At 41.0% G+C, this 22,146-nt stretch overlaps 3 protein-coding genes and 1 non-coding gene across 4 annotated transcripts; 2 read left to right on the forward strand and 2 right to left on the reverse strand.

Moving 5' to 3' along the window:
• Positions 1-1,616: 1,616 nt before the first annotated feature.
• LOC123508853 lies at positions 1,617-6,615 on the reverse strand. The gene is made up of 4 exons (XM_045262820.1): positions 6,399-6,615; positions 4,813-4,997; positions 3,766-3,853; positions 1,617-3,025 (listed from the first exon to the last, which is right to left on the reverse strand). The coding sequence occupies exons 1-4, from the start codon at positions 6,399-6,401 to the stop codon at positions 1,898-1,900; spliced, it is 1,404 nt and encodes a 467-aa protein (XP_045118755.1). The 5' UTR covers positions 6,402-6,615; the 3' UTR covers positions 1,617-1,897.
• Positions 6,616-11,418: 4,803 nt separating this feature from the next.
• LOC123508746 lies at positions 11,419-13,758 on the forward strand. Its single transcript, XM_045262626.1, has 3 exons — positions 11,419-11,533; positions 11,877-12,179; positions 12,946-13,758. Exons 2-3 carry the CDS (start codon positions 11,878-11,880, stop codon positions 13,058-13,060), a joined length of 417 nt encoding a protein of 138 aa, XP_045118561.1. The 5' UTR covers positions 11,419-11,533; position 11,877; the 3' UTR covers positions 13,061-13,758.
• Positions 13,759-19,449: 5,691 nt separating this feature from the next.
• Positions 19,450-21,328, forward strand: LOC123508764. Its single transcript, XM_045262657.1, has 3 exons — positions 19,450-19,507; positions 20,209-20,466; positions 20,934-21,328. The coding sequence occupies exons 2-3, from the start codon at positions 20,213-20,215 to the stop codon at positions 21,034-21,036; spliced, it is 357 nt and encodes a 118-aa protein (XP_045118592.1). The 5' UTR covers positions 19,450-19,507; positions 20,209-20,212; the 3' UTR covers positions 21,037-21,328.
• Positions 21,329-21,543: 215 nt separating this feature from the next.
• Positions 21,544-21,615, reverse strand: Trnap-agg. The gene has a single exon. It is a non-coding gene; the product is annotated as a tRNA-Pro (tRNA).
• Positions 21,616-22,146: the final 531 nt, after the last annotated feature.

Raw genomic sequence — 22,146 nt, forward strand, 5'->3', positions numbered from 1 at the left:
TGGAGGCCTCGTGGGGTGATAGAGGATAAGCAAGAGTAAAAGCTTGGTCGTGAACTCAGTTGTGTTTGGTGAAGGATGGGGAAAGTAGAATATGTGAATCAATTAACTTTATTGTACCAAGGAATATTAAAAAACTGAGTTGCAACTCAATTTTTCTAAGTTACATTGGGCGAATAATTTCAAATTTGAACATAAATAACATAACGTTCGATATGGGAGGGTACATGTTAAATAATGTAGTCGCCTGGGATTAAGGAGTATGATAAAATTGGTGGAACAAAAGACTGAAATTTGAACCGTGAAGATTCACCGTTACATGACATGAAGCAAGGTTGTGCTCATCTCTACGTTTCGTCCCCGAGAACCAAGTGACAGACTATTTACGTCAAGAAGAGAAACATTAATTAAGCTGCACACTTTTCGCATGCACATAAATGGGTTTCATTACGCAAGACTAAAAATACTCATATGTTGAACACAAAATTACAAGCCTGCATTAATAAAGAACGAAGGCAGCGGAGAGGATCTTTGATACTTCGTAAAATTTTTTTCCGTATAACTCAAATTTTTCACCAAAGCTACACGTCTCCACTGTATCCAGGCAAATTTTTTCATACAAATGTAATCTATTTATGAAAGAGTTACAATGTTTGAATTTTACATTTTATTTTTATTATGTGAATTTTTTGTTTGATCTCCTAAACTAGTTATTGTATTTTAATGGAAGTTATAGAGTTTATGTTTCATATATACCAAATTTCATACGACTCTTAAATAATAATGCTTCCATATAAAGTACTATCGATGCTTCCCCTTAAAGCAAGCAGATCGTTGCATCTCTTCTTTGCATATGAGAATTTTCGAAAAAGTAATGTTAGTGGTTTTCAGGCTACACTGAAATGAGCAATACTTTCCCTTAAGCTTATAAGATTAAGAATATGTTTATTTTGGAAGTGCTTATTTCTTGATTTGAATCATGCTCATGGAAACAAAGAGTGGGGTCTCTGTCTTTCTTTCCAGTGTAGGAAGAAAACCACTAATACTTACTTTTCTTTTTCGAAAACCTCTTATTCCAAAGGAAAACACAAAGACCTCTTTATTTTATCAACATTAACCATCGAACTGATTTCTGCCATCATGTATCTACTGACGATTTTTCATACACTAAATTCCCATGAGAGAGGGAGGTTATGGCTTACAGTCTGACGCCATTGTCGCTTAAGAACAGTAGTAGTAGTAGTAGCAGCAGCAGCAGTAGCAGCAGCAGCAGCAGCAGCAGCAGCAGCAGCAGTAGCAGCAGCAGCAGCAGCAGCAGCAGCAGCAGCAGCAGCAGCAGCAGCAGCAGCAGCAGCAGCAGTGGCAGCAGCAGTAGCAGCAGCAGCAGCAGTGGTGGTGGCAGCAGCAGCAGCAGTGGTGGCAGCAGCAGCAGCAGCAGCAGCAGTAGCAGTAGTGCAGTAGCAGCAGCAGCAGCAGCAGCAGCAGCAGCAGCAGCAGCAGCAGCAGCAGCAGCAGCAGCAGCAGTGCAGTAGTAGTGGTGGCAGCAGCAGTAGTAGCAGCAGCAGTGGTAGTAGTAGTAGTATTATTATTATTATTATTATTATTATTATTATTAGTAGTAGTAGTAGTAGTAGTAGTAGTAGTAGTAGTAGTAGTAGTAGTAGTAGTAGTAGTAGAAGTAGAAGTAGAAGTAGTAGCAGCAACAGCAGCAGTAGAAATAGTCGTAGTAGCAATAGTTGTAAATATAATAAGAATACTAGCGAAAGACAGCAGACTCCATCCTCAAGAAGAAATAATAGCCGCTTTACAGACAAAAATGAGAATCAGTACAGTGGCACAAGAAAGTGTAGTATGTCAAGTTACAAAGGTGACCATGTCTCTCCTACACATCCCATGTGCATTACTCCCTACCCTCGGGGCCTTTCGTTAACAGACTTGTAATGACGTCTTGCATATTGTTGACTATCTGTTGTGCTGTGTCGCGTTCCATGAAGTGTGTCGAGTAAGCAAGGTTGATGTTCAGCTTACCCCGGAAAGTGTGAACGTTAAAGCACATAAGGGAAACCAGCCTTCGAAGTGACGCACACCATGTTAGATTTGTCACCTGCACGAAGTCACCATTACCTGGAAGTGTATTGGTCACGTCGCCAGTGTTGGATATTGCATAGCAGTACTCAGGGACAGCTGTGCTACTGAAGCATTCCTTGAAGTTATCATCTTTTGATCGCTCCATGAGTCTGAGGGCGACTGCCTGCAGCGGTGCCCGGTCCTTTAGATCTCCATGCAATCTTCCATGGAACTCCAAAACGTAAGACCAGAACTTGTGCATTACGTCTTTGGGAGTTATGAGAGACATTTTATAGGAGAATGTTGCAATGTGAACTCCAAGGATGCGAGATGTATCACCCTCATAGTAACGTCTCAAATTTATGTCATGACTACACACAAAATTATAGTCTGGAGGTGCATTGGGCAGAGCCTCGAGGATCCCCAGCATAGCAACATTCACCACACCAGTCAGGGCAGAGTGCACGCTGACGCCCTCACTCTTGCACACTTGACGAAAGGCCTGTGTTGTGGGTTCGTCCAAAACCAGCTTGACTGAGCGTGTTGTGGCAACTTCATTTCTTGGGAAAGAAAGAACAGACAAAATAGGAGGAGGGATTTTGGTTGCCGCCATTAATTCCTCTTTGCGTCTCTTATACAATTCTGGATCCTGTAAGAGCCGCTGTCTCTCCCTCTCGTACAGCAGCCGCGCCTCCTCGTCCCCAGCGTGGTCGCCAAGTTGTTCCGCGTCATCAACGCGCCGCTCGGCAGTCAAGTCATCCAGAATGGTATGCAAACAGTGGCAAATCTTGAGGTTAGAGAGGCCGTCAGTTGCCGTGTGGTGGATGCACATCAGCAATGCGCCACCCTGCCCTCCTACCGCAGGCAGGAACCTGGCACACCACATGGGACCCTCGGCAGTGTTGAACATGTGCTCTATCAATTTCTGTTGCTCCTCCCCCTCCACCCCGTCCTTCACTACCTGCAGACAGGCATACGCCAAGGTGAAGCGAAAAAAGTTCCTCTTCTGTTCTCTAGTCAACAATCTCTTCCTTTAATAAAGATCTCATGCTAATCTACAGCGGACACGCAGCTTCCCTGTCTTAACTCACTGTGCTGTGAAGTTTCTATTGTGTATTTGACCAGTGCATGTGTCACCATGTAACTTATCATTAAGTCAGGATGTTGTGAAGGGAGTCTATAACCAAATACGACAGTTCCTCCACGTCGTGAATGAGCAGTTTTATGAGTTTTATGCACCAATCCAACCATTGCCTAAGTGGCACTAAGGCTGTTATAGATGATATATATATATATATATATATATATATATATATATATATATATATATATATATATATATATATATATATATATATATATATATATATATATATATATATATATATATATATATATATATATATATATATATATGTACCATTGTTACATTAATATCAGCTGAATAATATAAGACATGGGTAATAGTGAAAAAATAAATGAATAATATAAGGAAGTATAAGATTTCCCTAGAAAGTCGTCTAGATGTGAGTGGAATCAGTTTTATCATCAAACACTCTCCCCAAAAAATACACTCAAATACTAAATACGAATGCAATACGTGTCTGAACTCTTCTCCCAACTCTAAATAACCCAGTATACAAACGTCTCCCAACTTTTCCCATTTTACAACTGGATGGAAAGTTAAAGTGTCCCACTCACCTTGAAGTCCAGAACGCAGCTGTCCATCTCCCGCAGCCACAGCCTCCCATCTCGCCGCCCCAGGCACAGCCGCAGCACAGGCACCTTCCTGTACACCGGACGCCCCGCCACCAGCAGGAAGGCACGACGGAAGCATCGGATGAAGGAGAAAAATTAGACATGTCCACTTTTGTCTGCATGGTGTGTGTGTGTGTGTGTGTGTGTGTGTGTGTGTGTGTGTGTGTGTGTGTGTGTGTGTGTTACTCATGAAGAATGCTGGCTAAGCCCATGAAAAGGAATGAAAACTGTTTTTTTGTGCCTTCTAACATGATAAGATAAATCACCGTTCTAAGGAAATGGCTGAATGTATGCTAATTTCCAGCAAGAAGAAAAGATGTTTGTGGATAGGGAGACTGAGAAGGGTATGACGATATGAAGAGCAAGCATGGAAGCACAATTACGGAGAATGATAGGAGGGATTCCATCAGAGCCATTCAATATAATAATACAGCGAAAGCTCTGAGAATTAAGACCGAAAAGAGAATAAAAACAAATTACTGAGTTTATTAACAATAGACATAACGTAGCTAGATGGCGATAAAGAAGGAAGGTGCTTAGTATCAGGTTTGAGAGATGAGTTCAGCTTAGAAACAGAAGAGATGGCATTAAAATGGAAATAAAAATAGTGAAGAAGAAAAATTTTAGAGACATTTTTAACTACAAAAACAAAGTTAGAAGAAAAAGAGGATTCAACAAATTTTTTTACTTTTCTGACTGATGTATAATTCACTGACTTATTTGCCTTGAAAAGTACACACACGGTATGATACCAAGAGATGTAACACTACGGTAGTGTTTTATGGGTCACCTCTCCATCCTGGCCAGCATGAGAGCAAGGCTAATTGAATCAAGATATAAAGACTTAAACAAACATATCTATATAGTATTAAAGAGGACATTTATGCTTTGATAATGAAAATATGACAATATTTATATAAAAGTATATGCAAAGCCAAGGCAGTTTATCCTTTGCTCTAAATACACTGAAGATTACATTCAACAACTTACCAATAAAGATGTACCAGAGCACGTCTGACTAAGTCCTCCCCGAGTGGCCTGCAGGAGGTCAGCTCAATGCCAAAGAAAGTTTGGCCGTAGTTGTCTCGGTGACCTATTTCAAAGTACTCCTCCTTGTCCGTGGCAGGTCGGAGCCATTTCTGTCCCTTGGCCGCTGCCCCGCCATCGCTCGACTCCTGAGTGGTGAGCAAGGAGAGGAATGCTTAAATGTCATTAAATGTCACAGCCTGATGTGGTTGTGGGGTGTCAGTTCTTTATTTTTACGAAGTGGCCAAATACTTTCTGTCTTCGCTTATTTTGTTCTTTTTTATTAACCCCTTCAGTACCATGACGCGTTTTCATATTAATTCCTCTTACTATTTGGCGATTTTATACAGCTTCAGAGATCTATGTTGGAATTAGAATAGTGAAGATTCTAGCCATTCATCTTCTGACCTTCATAGACAGTTCATAATGTAAATAAAATGGTCTAATCGTACCCAAACTCATGGTAAAATAGCGTCCCAATACTGAAGGTGTTAATTCATACATCTACATTTGATTAAGTGATATCATTGTCACAGTAGTCATCATAGTCATCAGCATCGTTATTGTTATCAATGTTATTAATAATGTTGTTGTTCTTTTTGTTGTATTCGTCGTTATTGCTCTCTCTCTCTCTCTCTCTCTCTCTCTCTCTCTCTCTCTCTCTCTCTCTCTCTCTCTCTCTCTCTCTCTCACCATACATTGTATCACATCTAACAATTGGTCGAAAGCGCACGAAAGTTGTTTTGATCAATCTGCACAACCAACACAGCTAAGTATATTTGTTTACTGCCAGTGATGACAAACATTATCTAACAGGTTACATGATTTATAGTGTAGTGATTGTCTATCTTATCATTTCTGATTGTGTGTGATGTTCTAGTAAAATCAAGATGTAAGTTCCTGATTTTTGTGATTCCTCAACAGGTTAAATTTAGCAGCTCAGAGATCATAAATTGCTATTATTTTCGCATCTATAAATAAACACAGGAATTTCAAACCACCTATTAAGTGCAAAAGAAAAATAAAGGCTAGACAGTGTTCAAGACCATGCGGTTTGAAAATCTATTAGTTACAACACAACTCTAAGCCAATGCTGATTTGTCTGATTATCGTGATTATCGTGTGTGTGTGTGTGTGTGTGTGTGTGTGTGTGTGTGTGTGTGTGTGTGTGTGTGTGTGTGTGTGTGTGTGCTTATTGACGAAATAAAGACGGCGTTAAACTATCCCTTGAATCTTACCATCTCTATAATCCCAATCATCTAACCTAAAAAGCAACCTAAAAGCATCCACAGTAAAGTATTGCAATGGTCATGAATGGAATGTTAGAATAGTAGAGTTACCCAATCTAGTTACTTCTACCTCCATTTTCTTTCACAAGTCAATAAAGCGTGCAGGAACGCCGGCCTTCTGCTGTTGCCATCAAACAACGGTCTGCTCCAGATTATAATACCTCGAAAATCAACACCACATGAGGCTATACAGTTACTATTCCACACTCCTAAAGGATGAGAGAACTTCGTACAGCCCCTATAAATGCTGACAATACTCACCATGCCTGTCTTCTTCACTTACACGAACACGAAGCACCACATCTGCTACTACTTGGTGTTATGGGCGCGTCCCTCCTTTACATCATGACACAAACACAGACACCACTAGTCTGCATCACTTCTCTTGGCAAATTTTATCGTACTTCCCTAAACAGTAAATCAGTACCACAGTCTTCAGTGATATGTAGGCCCTTGCTCTTCAGTAATATACGACAAACAGTAATGGAATCTGAATGAATGTATCTGAAACATCTAGCTAACGATGCCAGATACTACCAACTCTTACGTGATCATTCTGAGGACCACTCATGTTAGCAAAGAAGATTTAACAAGTGATGATGACCAGTAAAAAGTTCGAAGCATTTATAGTGTCAGACTAATATCTATAGCTACGTACTTTCCTCCTGTGCCGTATAGGTGGTGTGTCATTTAACAAGACTACTGAGGAAGACTGGGAATCACTGAGTCCTGATAAAGAAATAATAGTAGAATATGACCACAAGGTAAGAGAGAGAGAGAGAGAGAGAGATTTGATTTGATTTGATTTGATTTAATTTATTGCACCGTAGTGCCAGGCAAATGTACAAAAGGTGGCCCGTAAATAACAACCACACACACACACACACACACACACACACACACACACACAGTGCAATAACAACACACACAGTACAATAACAACAAAACAAGAACAGCAAGAAGAGAGAGAGAGAGAGAGAGAGAGAGAGAGAGAGAGAGAGAGAGAGAGAGACTAACCTTAAAACATCGCTCTGAATACAACCTCAGAGATTCACGAATAACAACAACACAAACTCTGCTGCTCTCAGTTCTAGTCGACGCACGAAAATGTTGCTTTGAGGAACTTTTCTCCACATGATTCGGCGGAGTCTGCCAACGGGATTACTTGTGCTGACTAATACAACACAGACGCCACTTTCACTCTTAGAACTGAGCATGACTTCTCGCTAACGGACATACACACACACACACACACAGAGAGAGAGAGAGAGAGAGAGAGAGAGGAGGGGGGAGAGGGAGTGCAGGTAAGTTGACATTCACATCCTCCTTTCAAATCCGCAAGTTTACGGTCGCGTGTGGTGATTTGCCCGCTTCCGGTCATTACAACACTACACACACACACACACACACACACACACACACACACACACACACACACACACACACACCAAAACTAGTGAGAGTAAGTTGAAGAATAATTACCATAACAATTATAAACTGTGTGTGTGTGTGTGTGTGTGTGTGTGTGTGTGTGTGTGTGTGTGTGTGTGTGTGTGTGTGACATTAACAGGAACAACAGCAGAAAACAACAACAACAACAACAACAACAAACAAGACTACACAAATAACAGAAAAAAAAATGTCACCAATAAAATAACTGTATTCTAATATCAACGAGTAATATACGAATGAATATAATGCATGAACAAATTAAAGGGAAATCGAAATGAAAGAGAAAGGAAGGAAGACAGCTAGCAGTACATTGACGTTCCTCTCACCTATACATGTTCAGAGAGATGAACCACCGCGGTCTTGGTCGTATGTTGCGTCACAGGTGAGGTAGAGAGGCGCCCGCTGAGATACACCTGCGGGAGGACAGAGAACCGTGTAGAAAGAAAGAGACTGTTTAGACCAAGGAAAGTGAAAGTTTAATGCAGTAATAATAATAATAATAATAATAATAATAATAATAATAATAATAATAATAATGATAATAATAATAATAATAATAATAATAATAATAATAATAATAATAATAATAATAATAATAATAATAATAATAATAATAATAATAGTAATGATAATAATAATAATAATAATAATAATAATAATAATAATAATGATAATAATAATAATAATAATAAGAAGAAGAAGAATAATAATAATAAGAATAATAATAATAATAATAATAAAGAAGAAGAAGAAGAAGAAGAAGAAGAAGAAAAGAAAAGAAGAAGAAGAAGAAGAAGAAGAAAAACAGAATGATAATCAGGAAAAAGCAATGAAAAAGCTACAAAATAAATGCAAAACACTATTGAAGACCTACACACAAACTGCCATCAAACAACAGAAATTTGAACGCAAGGTGCCAAAAGTAAATAAAACCTGAAATCTGTTACGTAATGGGAAACCTGCTGAACGCCAAACATCATGAAATAAGCAGAAAGTGAAAGTGCTTTGTAGCAGAAACTTGGACAAAGAATAAAAAAAGAAAATAAAGAGAAAATTTGAAATAACGTATTCTGTGACGGCTATTTGAACGCAAAAAACATCGCAAAATAAAACGAGAATTGGAAGTGTAACGAAACATTGCCTGCGACTTTTGCCAATGCGGACGAGTGAACAAAGGTGGGACGAGGTTGCCCGGGGTGGGGGAAGACTACAGGAAAGGAAGGAGGGAGGGAGAGTAAACGAAAAATGGAAGAGGAGAAAGAAAGAGAGAGTGGCAGGAGGGAGGAGAGCATGGATACCCCACCTCCAGTCACTTTTACTTTCTCTTCAGGGATTCCCATCTGAGCGCTACTCCCTCTCCCTCCTCCCACTCTCCTCTTCACCCCTCCCTTTTCTCGATCCTCTCTCCCTCTCACTGGCCCCGCTCCAATTCCCCATGTGCAAAATATCCTTTGGAGTTCCCAAGGGCCCACCAGGACGCGAATAGCCGCGGCCACGTAACAAAGAGTAAAGAAGGTCTCGGTATGACAAACAGCGAAGATGTAAATGAGCAAAATACTCATAAAAGCTATTGAAACCTTATAAAGCCGTATACTTTTAACAACAGATGTTTAAAGACTTATAGATACAAATTACTGGAAATAAAAAAGTTTGCATAAGATAAATAACAAAAATATAGACAAAATATGCATAAAGAAGTCACGAAAACATGATACAATTTATTCTGCAAAACTAAAAGTGAGGATAAATATAGGAAAATATCGCGTGAAAAGATATTACCTCTCTGAAAAATACTTAAACAAAAGCTGCAAACCTACACACAGACTATGCCTTCTGTTATCATAATTTCATATGATTTTATACATATTAGTACACAAATACATTGAACTTAACTTGAAAGGGACAAGTCGATTAAAATAATTTTCTAACTTCTATCTGCAATTCTTAACGTGATTTGAAATTTGTTTTTTAATACTTTACTGTATCAGATATCTTATTCTTACTCTTTTTATTTGTTTATCTGCTTTTTTCTCCTTTTTTTCCAATATCATATTTTCTTGCCCACTGCCAATCTCCTTCATTCGGAAGAAAATATAAAAATCAATAAATCACGTACAAGACAAAAAGCAAGCAATCCTTAGAAGGCCCAAGATCTGACACTACTATTTCCCGCTCTTAGCTAGACCATTCAAGCCTTTCCTTTACTTAGTTTTCCAGTCACAACAAGAAGGTACGCGCTGAGTGACGGTGGCGGTGATGGGGTCTCCTTGCGTCATGAGGGAAAGTTAAATCCTTCTCACGCCCTGATTCAAGGTGTGTGTCACGTCACTGCTTGACAGACGCACCACGAGGCACCGAGAGGCAATACGCCAATCACTAGTACGTACTCTTCCCTCCACATAAACTAGCTTTCCTTAAGCTTCATTTATTAAAGGAAAATTCTATCTATTTACCAGGCAGGCAATTCAACGTAATGTTACTCTGGCAAAACATCACACATTCACACGCACATCATTCATATTTTTTGCCCCGTTGCCCAGTGGTGAAAAGGGACAGTCTCGTGGATCACCGTGGTGCACCCCTTCTTTGCATGGCGTCCTTGGAACAGACAACAAACAAAGAGGAAAAAATACTCACAGAAAATTAATGTTGAAGTTTGTGTTGACATTTACTTTTATTCTTTAGAGGATATACGCAAATCTGTGTTAAGACAATCAACGACAAGATATTGAGGTCAACTGTAGGAGAGCTTTCTTTCCTGTGTGATGTGTCTTGTAGGAATGTGAATATTTGTCTTAAGTAACACTCGCGGGCGCGCGCGCATACACACACACACACACACACACACACACACACACACACACACACACACACACAGAGACAGAGAGAGAGAGAGAGAGAGAGAGAGAGAGAGAGAGGAAGGGACAAAGAGTGAAAAACAATGATACATGCACAAAGGCGAAATTAATGCTTTCACACACACACACACACACACACACACACACACACACACACACACACACACACACACACACACACACACACACACACACACACACACACACACACACACACACAGACTGCCGTTACTGATTATATGTCCTACTTTGAGTTAATCACATATCACATTCACCAAAGATTTTTGTGTGTGTGTGTGTGTGTGTGTGTGTGTGTGTGTGTGTGTGTGTGTGTGTGTGTGTGTGTGCGTGTGTGCACGCACTAAGCGAGTAAATATCATTATTTTTTCACGCGGATACAACTAATGGAACATGTTATGGAAATATTTACATAAATAAAAACTGAAGCTCCAGTGAAATATAAATATTTCTTTTGGTGACGCAGGACATTACCCACGACTGAAAGAAACTGTCCTGACAACCTTGCAGAAAAAAGGAGGGAAGCATAATCTCAAGAACTTGGTGTTTCCTTTATTTTTCAGTGAAATTTCAAGAAACGTCACAAGAAGAATATCTGAAGTGTATGAAAACTGGGATTCTATTCTGCTTATTGTTTTCACATATAGCAATCTCTCTCTCTCTCTCTCTCTCTCTCTCTCTCTCTCTCTCTCTCTCTCTCTCTCTTAGTAATTTCTAATACCTGCCCAGGTTCCTTGCCACATGAACACAATACAATATGTTCTTTGGTTCAAGCAGCACTGTTAAGAGCAAAGCCACAAATGCGCCCACGTGAGGTCGAGCGGTTACTATTTACAGAGTCTGCCTGCCCCCGGTTACCTCACCACGCCCTCAGGCACCGGACACCATCGCATCCGGGAGTCTTGGCGTCTTAGGGTCGTATGGGGCCTGGGTTTGGTGTCTCGTGGCCTTTCATCGCGAGTATATAAGCCCGTCACGGCTCAAGCCAGGCACCATTCACCGCCACGCCAGACACTACACCACGTGCTCCTCTTTCCTCCCGGCGCTGCTCACCTGCCAAGACACAAGGTTCGTGCCGGGACTGGTAGCGTAACGAATGGGGATCGATGTGCAAAGTTTAGACAGACCCATCCAGCTCATGCACCTCCAAAGTCTGAACACACTGTACTACATTTTGGGAAATTGTTTTCGTGCAAAGTTTACTATTCTACTTTTGCACATGAGTCAAGATATTATGTTTACCAATTTTACTAAGTGAAAAGCAATACCTTAGTTGTTTGCTTTTTTCTATTAGTAGATATCAGAAGCTCTTCAGATGAGAAAAGCGTTTAGAAATATATTGATCTATACTTCATAGGTTTTATCTGTAAAAACAACAAGAAGAAACTTAATGTGCCTTCCCACCCCACAGGATGCCTTCCGCAGCCCTCACTACCATCAGCCCTGGCATCATGACCCAGGTGGACCAGACACTCCGCACCCTGGGCTTTGACCTCACCAGTCTCGTCAAGACCTTCGACATCAAGACAGTGGGACTCCTGACGCTGGTAGTGATAGGGGCCATCTTCCTCTTCGACCTCATCCACTATGGCTATGCAGGCTACATCGGCACCTCCTCCAGCTACACTTCCTACGGCCGCAGTCTTGTGACTGGCGCCGCCAAAGTATGGGACCAGAGGGACCAGCTGGGACTCGCCTCAGGACTCCGCAACGGGTAAGATTTAATCACAGTGATAAACCTCAGTGTCATAAAGCAAAGGTCATTGTTAGAGTAACTTCATATTATAGTTTCCTTCTGTTTTTTTTTTTTTTTTTTATCTTCTTCCTCTTCTAGTTTTTTGCTTCATCTTCTTTTAATGCTTTTCCTTCTTCTTCTTCTTCTCCTTCTTCTTCTTCTTCTTCTTCTTCTTCTTCTTCTTCTTCTTCTTCTTCTTCTTCTTCTTCTTCTTCTTCTTCTTCTTCTTCTTCTTCTTCTTCTTCTTCTTCTTCTTCTCTTCTTCTTTTTTTTTTTCTTTATCTTCTTTTTCTTTTTCAATTCATCAGGAAGGTATTTGGTAAAATTCCAACTTGAATCAAAACAAGATCTTTTTTATAAAGCAAAATTTCTTTACATTACCGTCATTCATAAGACTCCTATGAAAAAATGTAAAACCATACGTAACAATTAAAATTGGAGTGAGTCAAAATATTACATCATTTTCAAATAATGGCTTTTCATTGTTATATAGCACAACAAGAACGCTGTTACATCAGCTTCATATCATTGTTTTCCATTACAGCTTGAAACAGTAAAGCATTAGCTCCGTACTATTGCTTTTCATTATAGGTTGATTTGCTTTAATACCGTGAATATCACTTTTTGCCGCCTTTAGTGATCCGTCTCATGCACAAGTGGCAAATTTCACAGTTAACTAATCACGAATCATGACTGTTCTTACATAGCACCACCACACTCCACCTTCCACCCTCTCCCTCCACAGGCGTGACCTGGATGCCATGACACAGATCCTTGACTCCATCGCCGATGCAATCATCAAGTATGACGAGCTGGAGGATAACGAAGTAGGACAGACCCGGCAGAGCAAGGACCTCTAAGGATCCAACGCCGTGCCATCCTGCAAAGGCCCCAGCGCAAGAATGAGGGCTTTGTGTCCACCTGGCGCTCATGCATACACTGCCTCTCACCCTAACCTTGTACCACAGGTAGCAATGCGGACAAGTCTTATAGGAGCATACGAGGCATTTTATAAACTTTAATCAGTAATGATAATACACAGCCTGTCTCTATATTGATAAAATCCAATTTCTTCGAAAATCTTCTCAATTCCACTTAAAGTATAAATATTAAAGAACTTATAGACCCTAACCAGTTCGAAATTCCAGACGAAATCGTTTATTTCTTTATTGCCTAACGAAGAAAATCAATTGATAAGAACGTAAGAAAAATTGCAAGAGCTCAATAGGCCAGTCCCAGTTTGAGACATTACATATGTTATCAGATAACACAAATGTTAAGAAGTTGCTAACTGAAGAATGAAGGAGGATGGTAGGTATGGTCAGCCCTGGAGCTTTGTCTCAATAACTGCATTACAACAGCATCAAAGGATCTCTATCTACATGTTTGTCTCTCATCTAGGAAGGTGATGTCCTTTCGGTGTGAGTCTATCTTGCTGGCAAAGATGACACATCAAGATACTTCACCTTACTTTTAGTGTTTCTGTATCTATTATCATTGATACTTAAAGCGTATTTATGTATTTTCTTAACAAATAAAAATATTGATTTTTATATGATTTTTAGCTGTTCTTCTCCACTGAATGATATCGCTTAAACAACTTAACTGAAGATCTCATGATAAACTTAAGTAGTTGTAGTAGTTTGAAACAAAACAAAATAATGTACATTGAGTTTATTGAGTTTTCTCGATCCAACAACAAGAACAACAACAAAATAACACACACACACACACACACACACACACACACACACACACACACACACACACACACACACAGAACAACGACAACAACAACAGCAACTCAGCAACAGCTTCGCCTTGTGATCGGGAGAAAAGAGAAAGGAAGCCATTCTTCTCCCTACAGTCTGTTTTGTCATTATCCGCTATAATTACCGTGTGTGTGTGTGTGTGTGTGTGTGTGTGTGTGTGTGTGTGGAAAGCGAGACCACAACCCCTCGAGTTACATCCCGTACCTATTTACTGCTAGGTTAACAGGGGCTACACATTAAGAGGCTTGCCCATCATTTGCCTCGCCGCTTACCGGGACTCGAACCCGGCCCTCTCGATTGTGAGTCGAGCGTGCTAACCACTACACTACGCGGTGTGTGTGTGTGTGTGTGTGTGTGTGTGTGTGTGTGTGTGTGTGTGTGTGTGTGTGTGTGCGATCTAATTTAATATCTCATGGGATTCTCTCTCTGGTCTCCACTGTGACTCGTGGCTTGGGAAATTAATAATAATGGCTTAGTGAATTATATCTTGGAAAATGAATATCAATGATGATAAATTAACATAGACATCATCATCATTATCATCCTGTCATATTCTGATCCTTTAGGGGAAAAAGTCAAGTCTGGTTATATCAAATTTAGTATACCATGTCTTATCTGATCTAGTCTAAATTAATCTAGCCATAGTATCCATAGTTGTTGAAAAAACACACACACACACACACACACACACACACACACACACACACACACACACACACGGGTCGAGGACATTCCTATTACTCTGAGAACACTTATTAGGGCAAAGAATGACGGCGCCGCCCAGCAGAGTGCCATCCGACCTCACTCCCGCCATTGTGTCTCCCCAGCGTGTCTCCCCACGTGTGTTCAGTGGTACCTTGCGACACACACACACACACACACACACACACACACACGCAACTCACTTCCCGAAACTCTCGTGATCTGGAACTTGGTATTGGATCCGGTTCAGCTATAAATCAGAGAATCGAAACATTTATCATCATTCCAGTTTCTTTCTTCGGGTGTATTAAGAACAGAAAAGTGTAATAATTATTCTCTCTCTCTCTCTCTCTCTCTCTCTCTCTCTCTCTCTCTCTCTCTCTCTCTCTCTCTCTCTCTCTCTCTCTCTCTCTCTCTCTCTCACGTAATCTATATGTAAATGCTGGAATTAATCTTTAGTGTCTGTGTCTCTTGTGGAAATTTGTGTCACTGAATCTTGAGTGGTAAGGATAAGAAGAGATCATTGTCCTCTAAAGTATTTCCTACCTGGTGGTGGTGGTGGTGGTGGTGGTGGTGGTGGTGGTGGTGGAGATGGTGGTGCAAGAAGAAGAAGTAGGTTTGATACTGTAAGATACTACGCAGGAACAAAATTACCTATATGAAAGCTCTTTTGATTGCATTACAGGTCTGCTTTACTGGTGAGTGTTGCAATAGCTATGACACTAAAGTTTACAGAGCATGAAGATAGTGATCGTACATGATGGTGTTCCAGGAATAGTAACATTTAGAAGTTAAAAGATGAATGACACGTTTCGTTAAAATATTACGAGTGAAGAGACAACTGTGGAAGACTTTTTTTTCTTTTCATTTGTTGTTGTTGTTGTTGTTGTTGTTGTTGTTGTTGTTGTTTATGTGTTTGTTGTTGCTGGAGATACTGTGGCTTACAAAGGCATTCAGAACTAGACTGATGTTGATGATAACGTTGGTTGTGTAATTGTTTGCTGCTTGTTGTTGTTGTTTTTGTTGATAATGATGTTGATGACGTAGAAATAACACGAACGCTAGTAATAATAATAAGTACAATGCTCCTCCTCCTCCTACTCCTCCTCCTCCTCCTCCTTCTCCTTCTCTTCCTCCTAATCATCTTTCTTCCCCTCGCTTCGTAAGGATCAAGAGGTCAGTTGTTGTTTGTTCTTCCTTTGTGTTCTTTTATTCCTCCTCTTCCCCACACCTTAGTTCCGGCTTGATGTTACTTTCATCGGCCAAGGTCACGGCGATGGAAGGGGAAGGAAGAAGGGAGTGGAGGAGAGAAAGGGAACACACGCTGAGGAGGAGGAGGAAGAGGAGGAGGAAGAGGAGGAGAAAGAGGAGAGGGTTGGAGGAGAAAGAAGGACGAGGTGTAAGGATGAATGGGTAACGAGAGAGAGGAGGAGGAGGAAGAGTAGGAGGAGGAGGAAGAGGAGGAGGTAAGAGGGTGTAGGCGGTGCAGTAATATCCTGTCTTGGCGCGAGAGTGAAAGGTATGAATCAGAATGAGACAACGCCTCCTGCAGCGACCTCAGACGACGTACTCCCCAGCGGCCCACACACCTCGAACCCCACTTTGCCCTACTTCCTATATGGATCAGAATTATGCAGTTTTAAAAAAGGAGTATGTTTTTCTTCTTTTTCGTTTTCCTTCTCTTCTTTTAAGAAAATTGCGGTGTTACAAAATTACAAGAAGAAATTGCTAGAAGTCTGCTCATATTTTTAACTTCCTTTATTTATTTATTTATTTGTTATATCGATGGAAATGATGAAATGTTAGCGTGTCGATTAAAGCCACTCACTACTAGGGTCGCTCTGTTAACTTCCAGATGATTGTGATAAAGTTTCTATGGATAAAAAGAAAGAGCAAAAAATATGAGGTTAATTTGAACATTGCCACGCTACATAGTTACATATTCAAGGGACAAATACAAAGATTATTCTTACTACTATGGTCGCTTTTTTGTTAACTTCCAGATGATTGTTTTTAAAAGTTTCCATGGATAAAAAGGAGCAAAAATATGAAGTAAATTTGATTATTGCCAAGCTACATAGTCAAGGGGCAAGTCTTAGTGCAAAAATGATCCTTTCAAATAGCTGTATATGATCACGGGAAGGATTAACCAACAGAGAAGGAGTTTGACAGTCGAGTATGTCTGTCCTTGTCTTCACTATCATCATCACTTTCTCTCTCTCTTATCTTCAACGCCCTTTCCTTTTTGTGTAGGTACCCGCTAATTCTCCTTCTCCTCCTCCCCAACTCTAGTACTCCATTTTCTCCACCTCTTTCACTTCCTTCTTCACTTCCTCCTTCTATTCCTTTTCCTTATCCTAATCCTCCTCCCTCTACTTTTCTGTATTCAAGTCTCGTCTTCAGTCTCTTCCAACTTCCGTACTTTCAATTTCTTTTCCTTCCTGCTACTCCGCTTCCATTTTTTGTACTTTAAATTCCTCCTCCTCCTCCTCCTCCTCCTCATCATCATCATCATCGTTATCATCATCATCATCATCATCATCATTTTCATTATCATCGTCACCATTGTCATCATCATCATCATCATCATCCTTCAGCACCACCTTTTCTTTCCTCCTTAGTCCTCTACATCCTCTTTCTTTTCTTTCTTTAACTTCAATTCCTCTTCTTCCTTTCTTTACCTCCACTTCCCTTCTCCTTTCTCCTCTGCATAAGTTTTCCTCTTTTTCTTTCTATACCTTGAAATCTTCTTTTCCCCTTTCCTCCTCCTCCTCCTCCACCATCTATTAATTCTTCCTTTCTCCTTTACGTCTTCTTTTTTTTCTCTTTCTGTACTTTGAAATGCACATCCTCTTCTCCTCCTCCTCCTCCTCCTCCTCCTCCTCCTCCTCCTCCTCCTCCTCCTCCTCCTCCTTCAGTACTTTCGTTCTCGAGAGCTGGAGCATTACGCCTTACGCACTGACGTCACGACCGTTCAGTTACCGAGAATTCAGGACTTTTACTTCCTCCGCGATGGTCTGCTCGCGGCGGGAAGAGGATCCGGGAGCAAGCGTGTCTCATGGGTTGTGGTCATGGAAAGGAAGCGATGGGGGAGAGATAGGCTGGTCAAAAAATACCTGGGGCTGTTTAAGGGAATGTGGGTTATGGTAGATGTGTGTGTGTGTGTGTGTGTGTGTGTGTGTGTGTGTGTGTGTGTGTGTGTGTGTGTGTGTGTGTGTGTGTGTGTGTGTGTGTGTGTGTGTGTGTGTGTGTGTGTGTGTGTGTGTGTGTGTGTGTGTGTGTGTGTGTGTGTGTGTGTGTGTGTGTGTGTGTGTGTGTGTGTGTGTGTGAACGTTGGTTGGTCATATAGGATAAAGCAAACTATGAATAACTCAAATTTATGGGTTTCTTTATAAAACTGCAAACAACCTGTGCTACGAGGTCTTCCACGTGGTACAGGAGGACTTTCGGGATCATATACGATATTTAGTTACATCAAATTAATTCGTTTCTCAGATAAATTAGTATTGCTTTGCACAAGATGATCCGGCATCGATCAGCTGGTGGAGAAGAAACATGTGCATTCCTCGTATTAAATTGAAGTACGTATGCTCCTTGTTTGTTCATTTGTGTTCTATTTGTGAACAAATTGATATTAGCTGAAACTGAGTTTTTCTGTAATCATTTGCAAAGCGAGGACTGAACGGGACCTCTAAGTGATACTCGCTCAGGAAAAGTTTGGGAAACACTGATCTACACCGTGGTGATAATACCGTTGCGTTGATATGGTAATATGGTGTACCATATGCTGTCTGTGGTTGTGTTATTTACCCTACGTTAGCGAACTCCATCAACAGTACAAGAATGAATGTAAATAATGAAAAAAATAAGTACAATAAGAATAAATAAAAAACAATAACAAAATATCAACTGCGTATTTCTGTACCTCAACGATTCGTGCAAGATATTTCGTGGCCAAAGTGAAAAGTAAGATACCGTTTCAATGTAATTTCTTCATATGTCGCTTTATAGTGTATTGCAATGAATTTGTCATGTCTGAAAAAAAAAAAAACATATACATATGATGATACTTATTTCAGTTTGATTTCCCACATTCATTATAACGAAAAACTGCTTTAAGTTTTATTATCATACTCGTGAACGCAATGCAGGATTTGTTTGGAGTTGAATATCACCATGCAAGGTTTGGCTATTAAGCAAATTAATATCTGATGTCTCTTATATAAGAACAATATCTTACTTTTCTCATATATCACCTGAAAAAAACACTCATGGGAAGTGCGCAGCATTTGCCAGTCCTCCTGTAGCGGTCTCAAGCAAAACACAACTTCCCTTTTCTTGTCTTGCTAAATGTGCAGCGAACAATACCCAAACATTGCAATTCATTGACTCCATTATACTTCGCCTTTGACACCCAGTCATCCTGAAACACTCCTCGTGATACGGACGGCATTGCATCACGACGCCATGGAAGGCAGTGCTTAGTGGAGCTCGAATTATATATAAGTCATGTAATTCTCCCACACGCTACTCGTGACTACACTCAGAATGTAAATCTCCTCCTGCCCGATAGGACTGTTACGTGAGGAGAACCCCAAGCGACACATAGTTCTCTTCCCATACAATAATATATGGATATTGCCCCACGAGGACGAACGCTTAAGCATCCCGGATAAGGCAGCGTCAGCGAATCAAGGGGCGTGGAGAACAGAACTTTCCCTTTCGCAGCGTATAAAAGCGACAGTGTTTCCTTCCTCCACATCAGTTCTCAGCCATCTGCTTGGCCATATCACAACCTGCTCTCAAGCCAATCCACCACAGAACCACACCAAGGTGAGCCAGAGCCCTATCACGTCATTACAGTGCCAACTATGGATACGCCAGACGAGTATTAGATGGCACTTGAAATTTCTATTAATGGGAGGTTCAATAATGATCAAAATATTTGTTCATTGCAATATCTCCCTTTAATTGTTCATTCACAGTACGAGTCAACGGTAAATTAAGCTCTCTCTCTCTCTCTCTCTCTCTCTCTCTCTCTCTCTCTCTCTCTCTCTCTCTCTGGTTAACTCTTTTACACTAGAAAAAAATCACACACACAGGCAAACACACACACACACACACACACACACTCACACACACACATACACACACACACACACACACACACACACCCGGTAGCTCAGTGGTTAAAGCGCTGGCTTCACAAGCCAGAGGACCGGGGTTCGATTCCCCGGCCGGGTGGAGATATTTGGGTGTGTCTCCTTTCACGTGTAGCCCCTGTTCACCTAGCAGTGAGTAGGTACGGGATGTAAATCGAGAAGTTGTGACCTTGTTGTCCCGGTGTGTGGTGTGTGCCTGGTCTCAGGCTTATCCGAAGATCGGAAATAATGAGCTCTGAGCTCGTTCCGTAGGGTAACGTCTGGCTGTCTCGTCAGAGACTGCAGCAGATCAAACAGTGACACACACACACACACACACACACACACACACACATACAGTTCCGTCACTAATTTGTTCTCCTGCCGTTACAGAAAGATGGCCAGCTCCGCTCTCGCCCCTATCGTACAAACCCTCCAGGAAAGCCTCCGCTCCAGTGATGTCAGGAGCTGGATCTCCGGCCTCGACCTCAAGACGGGTGGCCTCGTCATCCTGGTAGTTGTGGCGGTGCTGTTCTTACTCGACTTCTTCACTAAGTCCTATGCGCCTTACGGCAGGAGTTGGGTGGCCACTGCTGCCAACGCCTGGCTTGAAAAGGACCCACTGCAGCCCATTGACAGCTACCGTGGAAGGTTAGTACAATACAGTTTAATCCTCTTACTGCATCTCTGCCTTTTCTTTCTTCTTCAAAGGCTCAATACCTCAATACCTCCTCTTACTCCTCCTCGTCTTTCTCCTCCCCCTATTCCTCCTACCACCACCACCACTACTACTACTACTATTAATGTTATTTTTCTGAGTCTTCAAATCATTATCATCTTTCTTCTATACGTCTTATCTTCCATCCCATCATTCTCTCTCGGCAATAAGATTCATTCGAAGTAAGAATAAATGGCTAATAGAATTGTTAGATTTCCGTTCATTTGGCGTTTCTAAATAGTCATAAAACTCATGTTGTCGGTCAAGATTTACATTATAATAATAAGCACCATGAAATTTTTCACACCATAGCTACAATCTCGGCGCTCGCTTATAGGTTCACACAGAATCAAATCCTCCTTTTATCCCATCCTTCTGACAACATTACTTCTCTCTACAGCCGATCCTTGGAGCCCCTGACGGAGGTCCTAGATGCCCTGGCCGCTGCTGCTATAAAATGGGGAGACGCCGAGACCCCAGTAGTCAAAAGCCGCGCCCTTTAAAGCACAGCTAACGGGACCCGGCGGTAGGCAGTGGCGGCGGTCTGGCTCTCGCAGGGACGGTGCGTTTATGAGCTGCTGCTGGCGGCAGTGACTGAAAGCGGAGCGGACCTGCAGGAGTAACAAGAAGGAAGAAGTTTCTTATTCTCTATAGTGAACAATGTCGCCATATGGATGAGTCTGTTCGGACTATAAAGTATTTCTTTCGTCATGAAACTATCACAGGCTCGACTCTGAAGCATTAAATCTATTTATTTAAGAATTATGTTCGCACTAAATAAAATGTTTTGTTGCCTCTCCGACTATCAAGTCATCTCTATCTTTACTCACTATTTAGGTGATAGGTGCACTGCACGCATCACTTCTGTAGGTTTCAATGAGCATGTACATTTCACTAGAGGGTTCATTTTATCATAAAATCTACACTAACAAGTAATCAAGGCAGAAAAGCAGTACAGTGCTTGACTTACATATAACTCTACTATATGAAATTAAAAGCATCACACCCGTGGGCCTGACCGGGATTTGAACCCGGGACCTCTCGCACCCTAAGCGAGAATCATACCCCTAGACCATCAGGCCGGTGAAATGTTGGAGGAAACTTAAGTAATAAGAAGGAACTTACAAACGACTTAATTTAGTCTATCTAAAAAGTAGTTCGTTTTCTTTTTTGACTTTTTCATGCAGATTATTTTAAGGGGAACCACAGTTTTCTTTTATAACGATCACCATTACTTTCACATAATCCTACTTTTCTATGTACACGATGTCACTACCAACGCTATATGCACAACACATTACTATATCAACAGACATGTATCCCTTCCCCCATCCCATGAATAAGCATGGTAGCAAATTGCACTCTTCTCTGCATTACCCTTGGCGGTTATTGGGTTAAGAGTGTCGTCGCTCAGCACAAGTATACGTAATGTACAGTGTTGCGCCCTTGATACATGAGAGAGGCTGAGGGGGAGGTGCAACATATATCCGCAAGCATAAGGAGTGTCTGTAGTTGGGTTTATGGAGGACGAAAAGGATAATACGAAAGTATACAAGAATCAGAATTTCATGGTTTTTTTTTTTTTTTCTTCTTTGAAAAGAAATCAAAGAACA

The sequence above is a fragment of the Portunus trituberculatus genome, chromosome 25 (genome assembly GCF_017591435.1).
Source record: "Portunus trituberculatus isolate SZX2019 chromosome 25, ASM1759143v1, whole genome shotgun sequence".
In the NCBI taxonomy this organism is placed as follows: Eukaryota; Metazoa; Arthropoda; class Malacostraca; order Decapoda; family Portunidae; genus Portunus; species Portunus trituberculatus.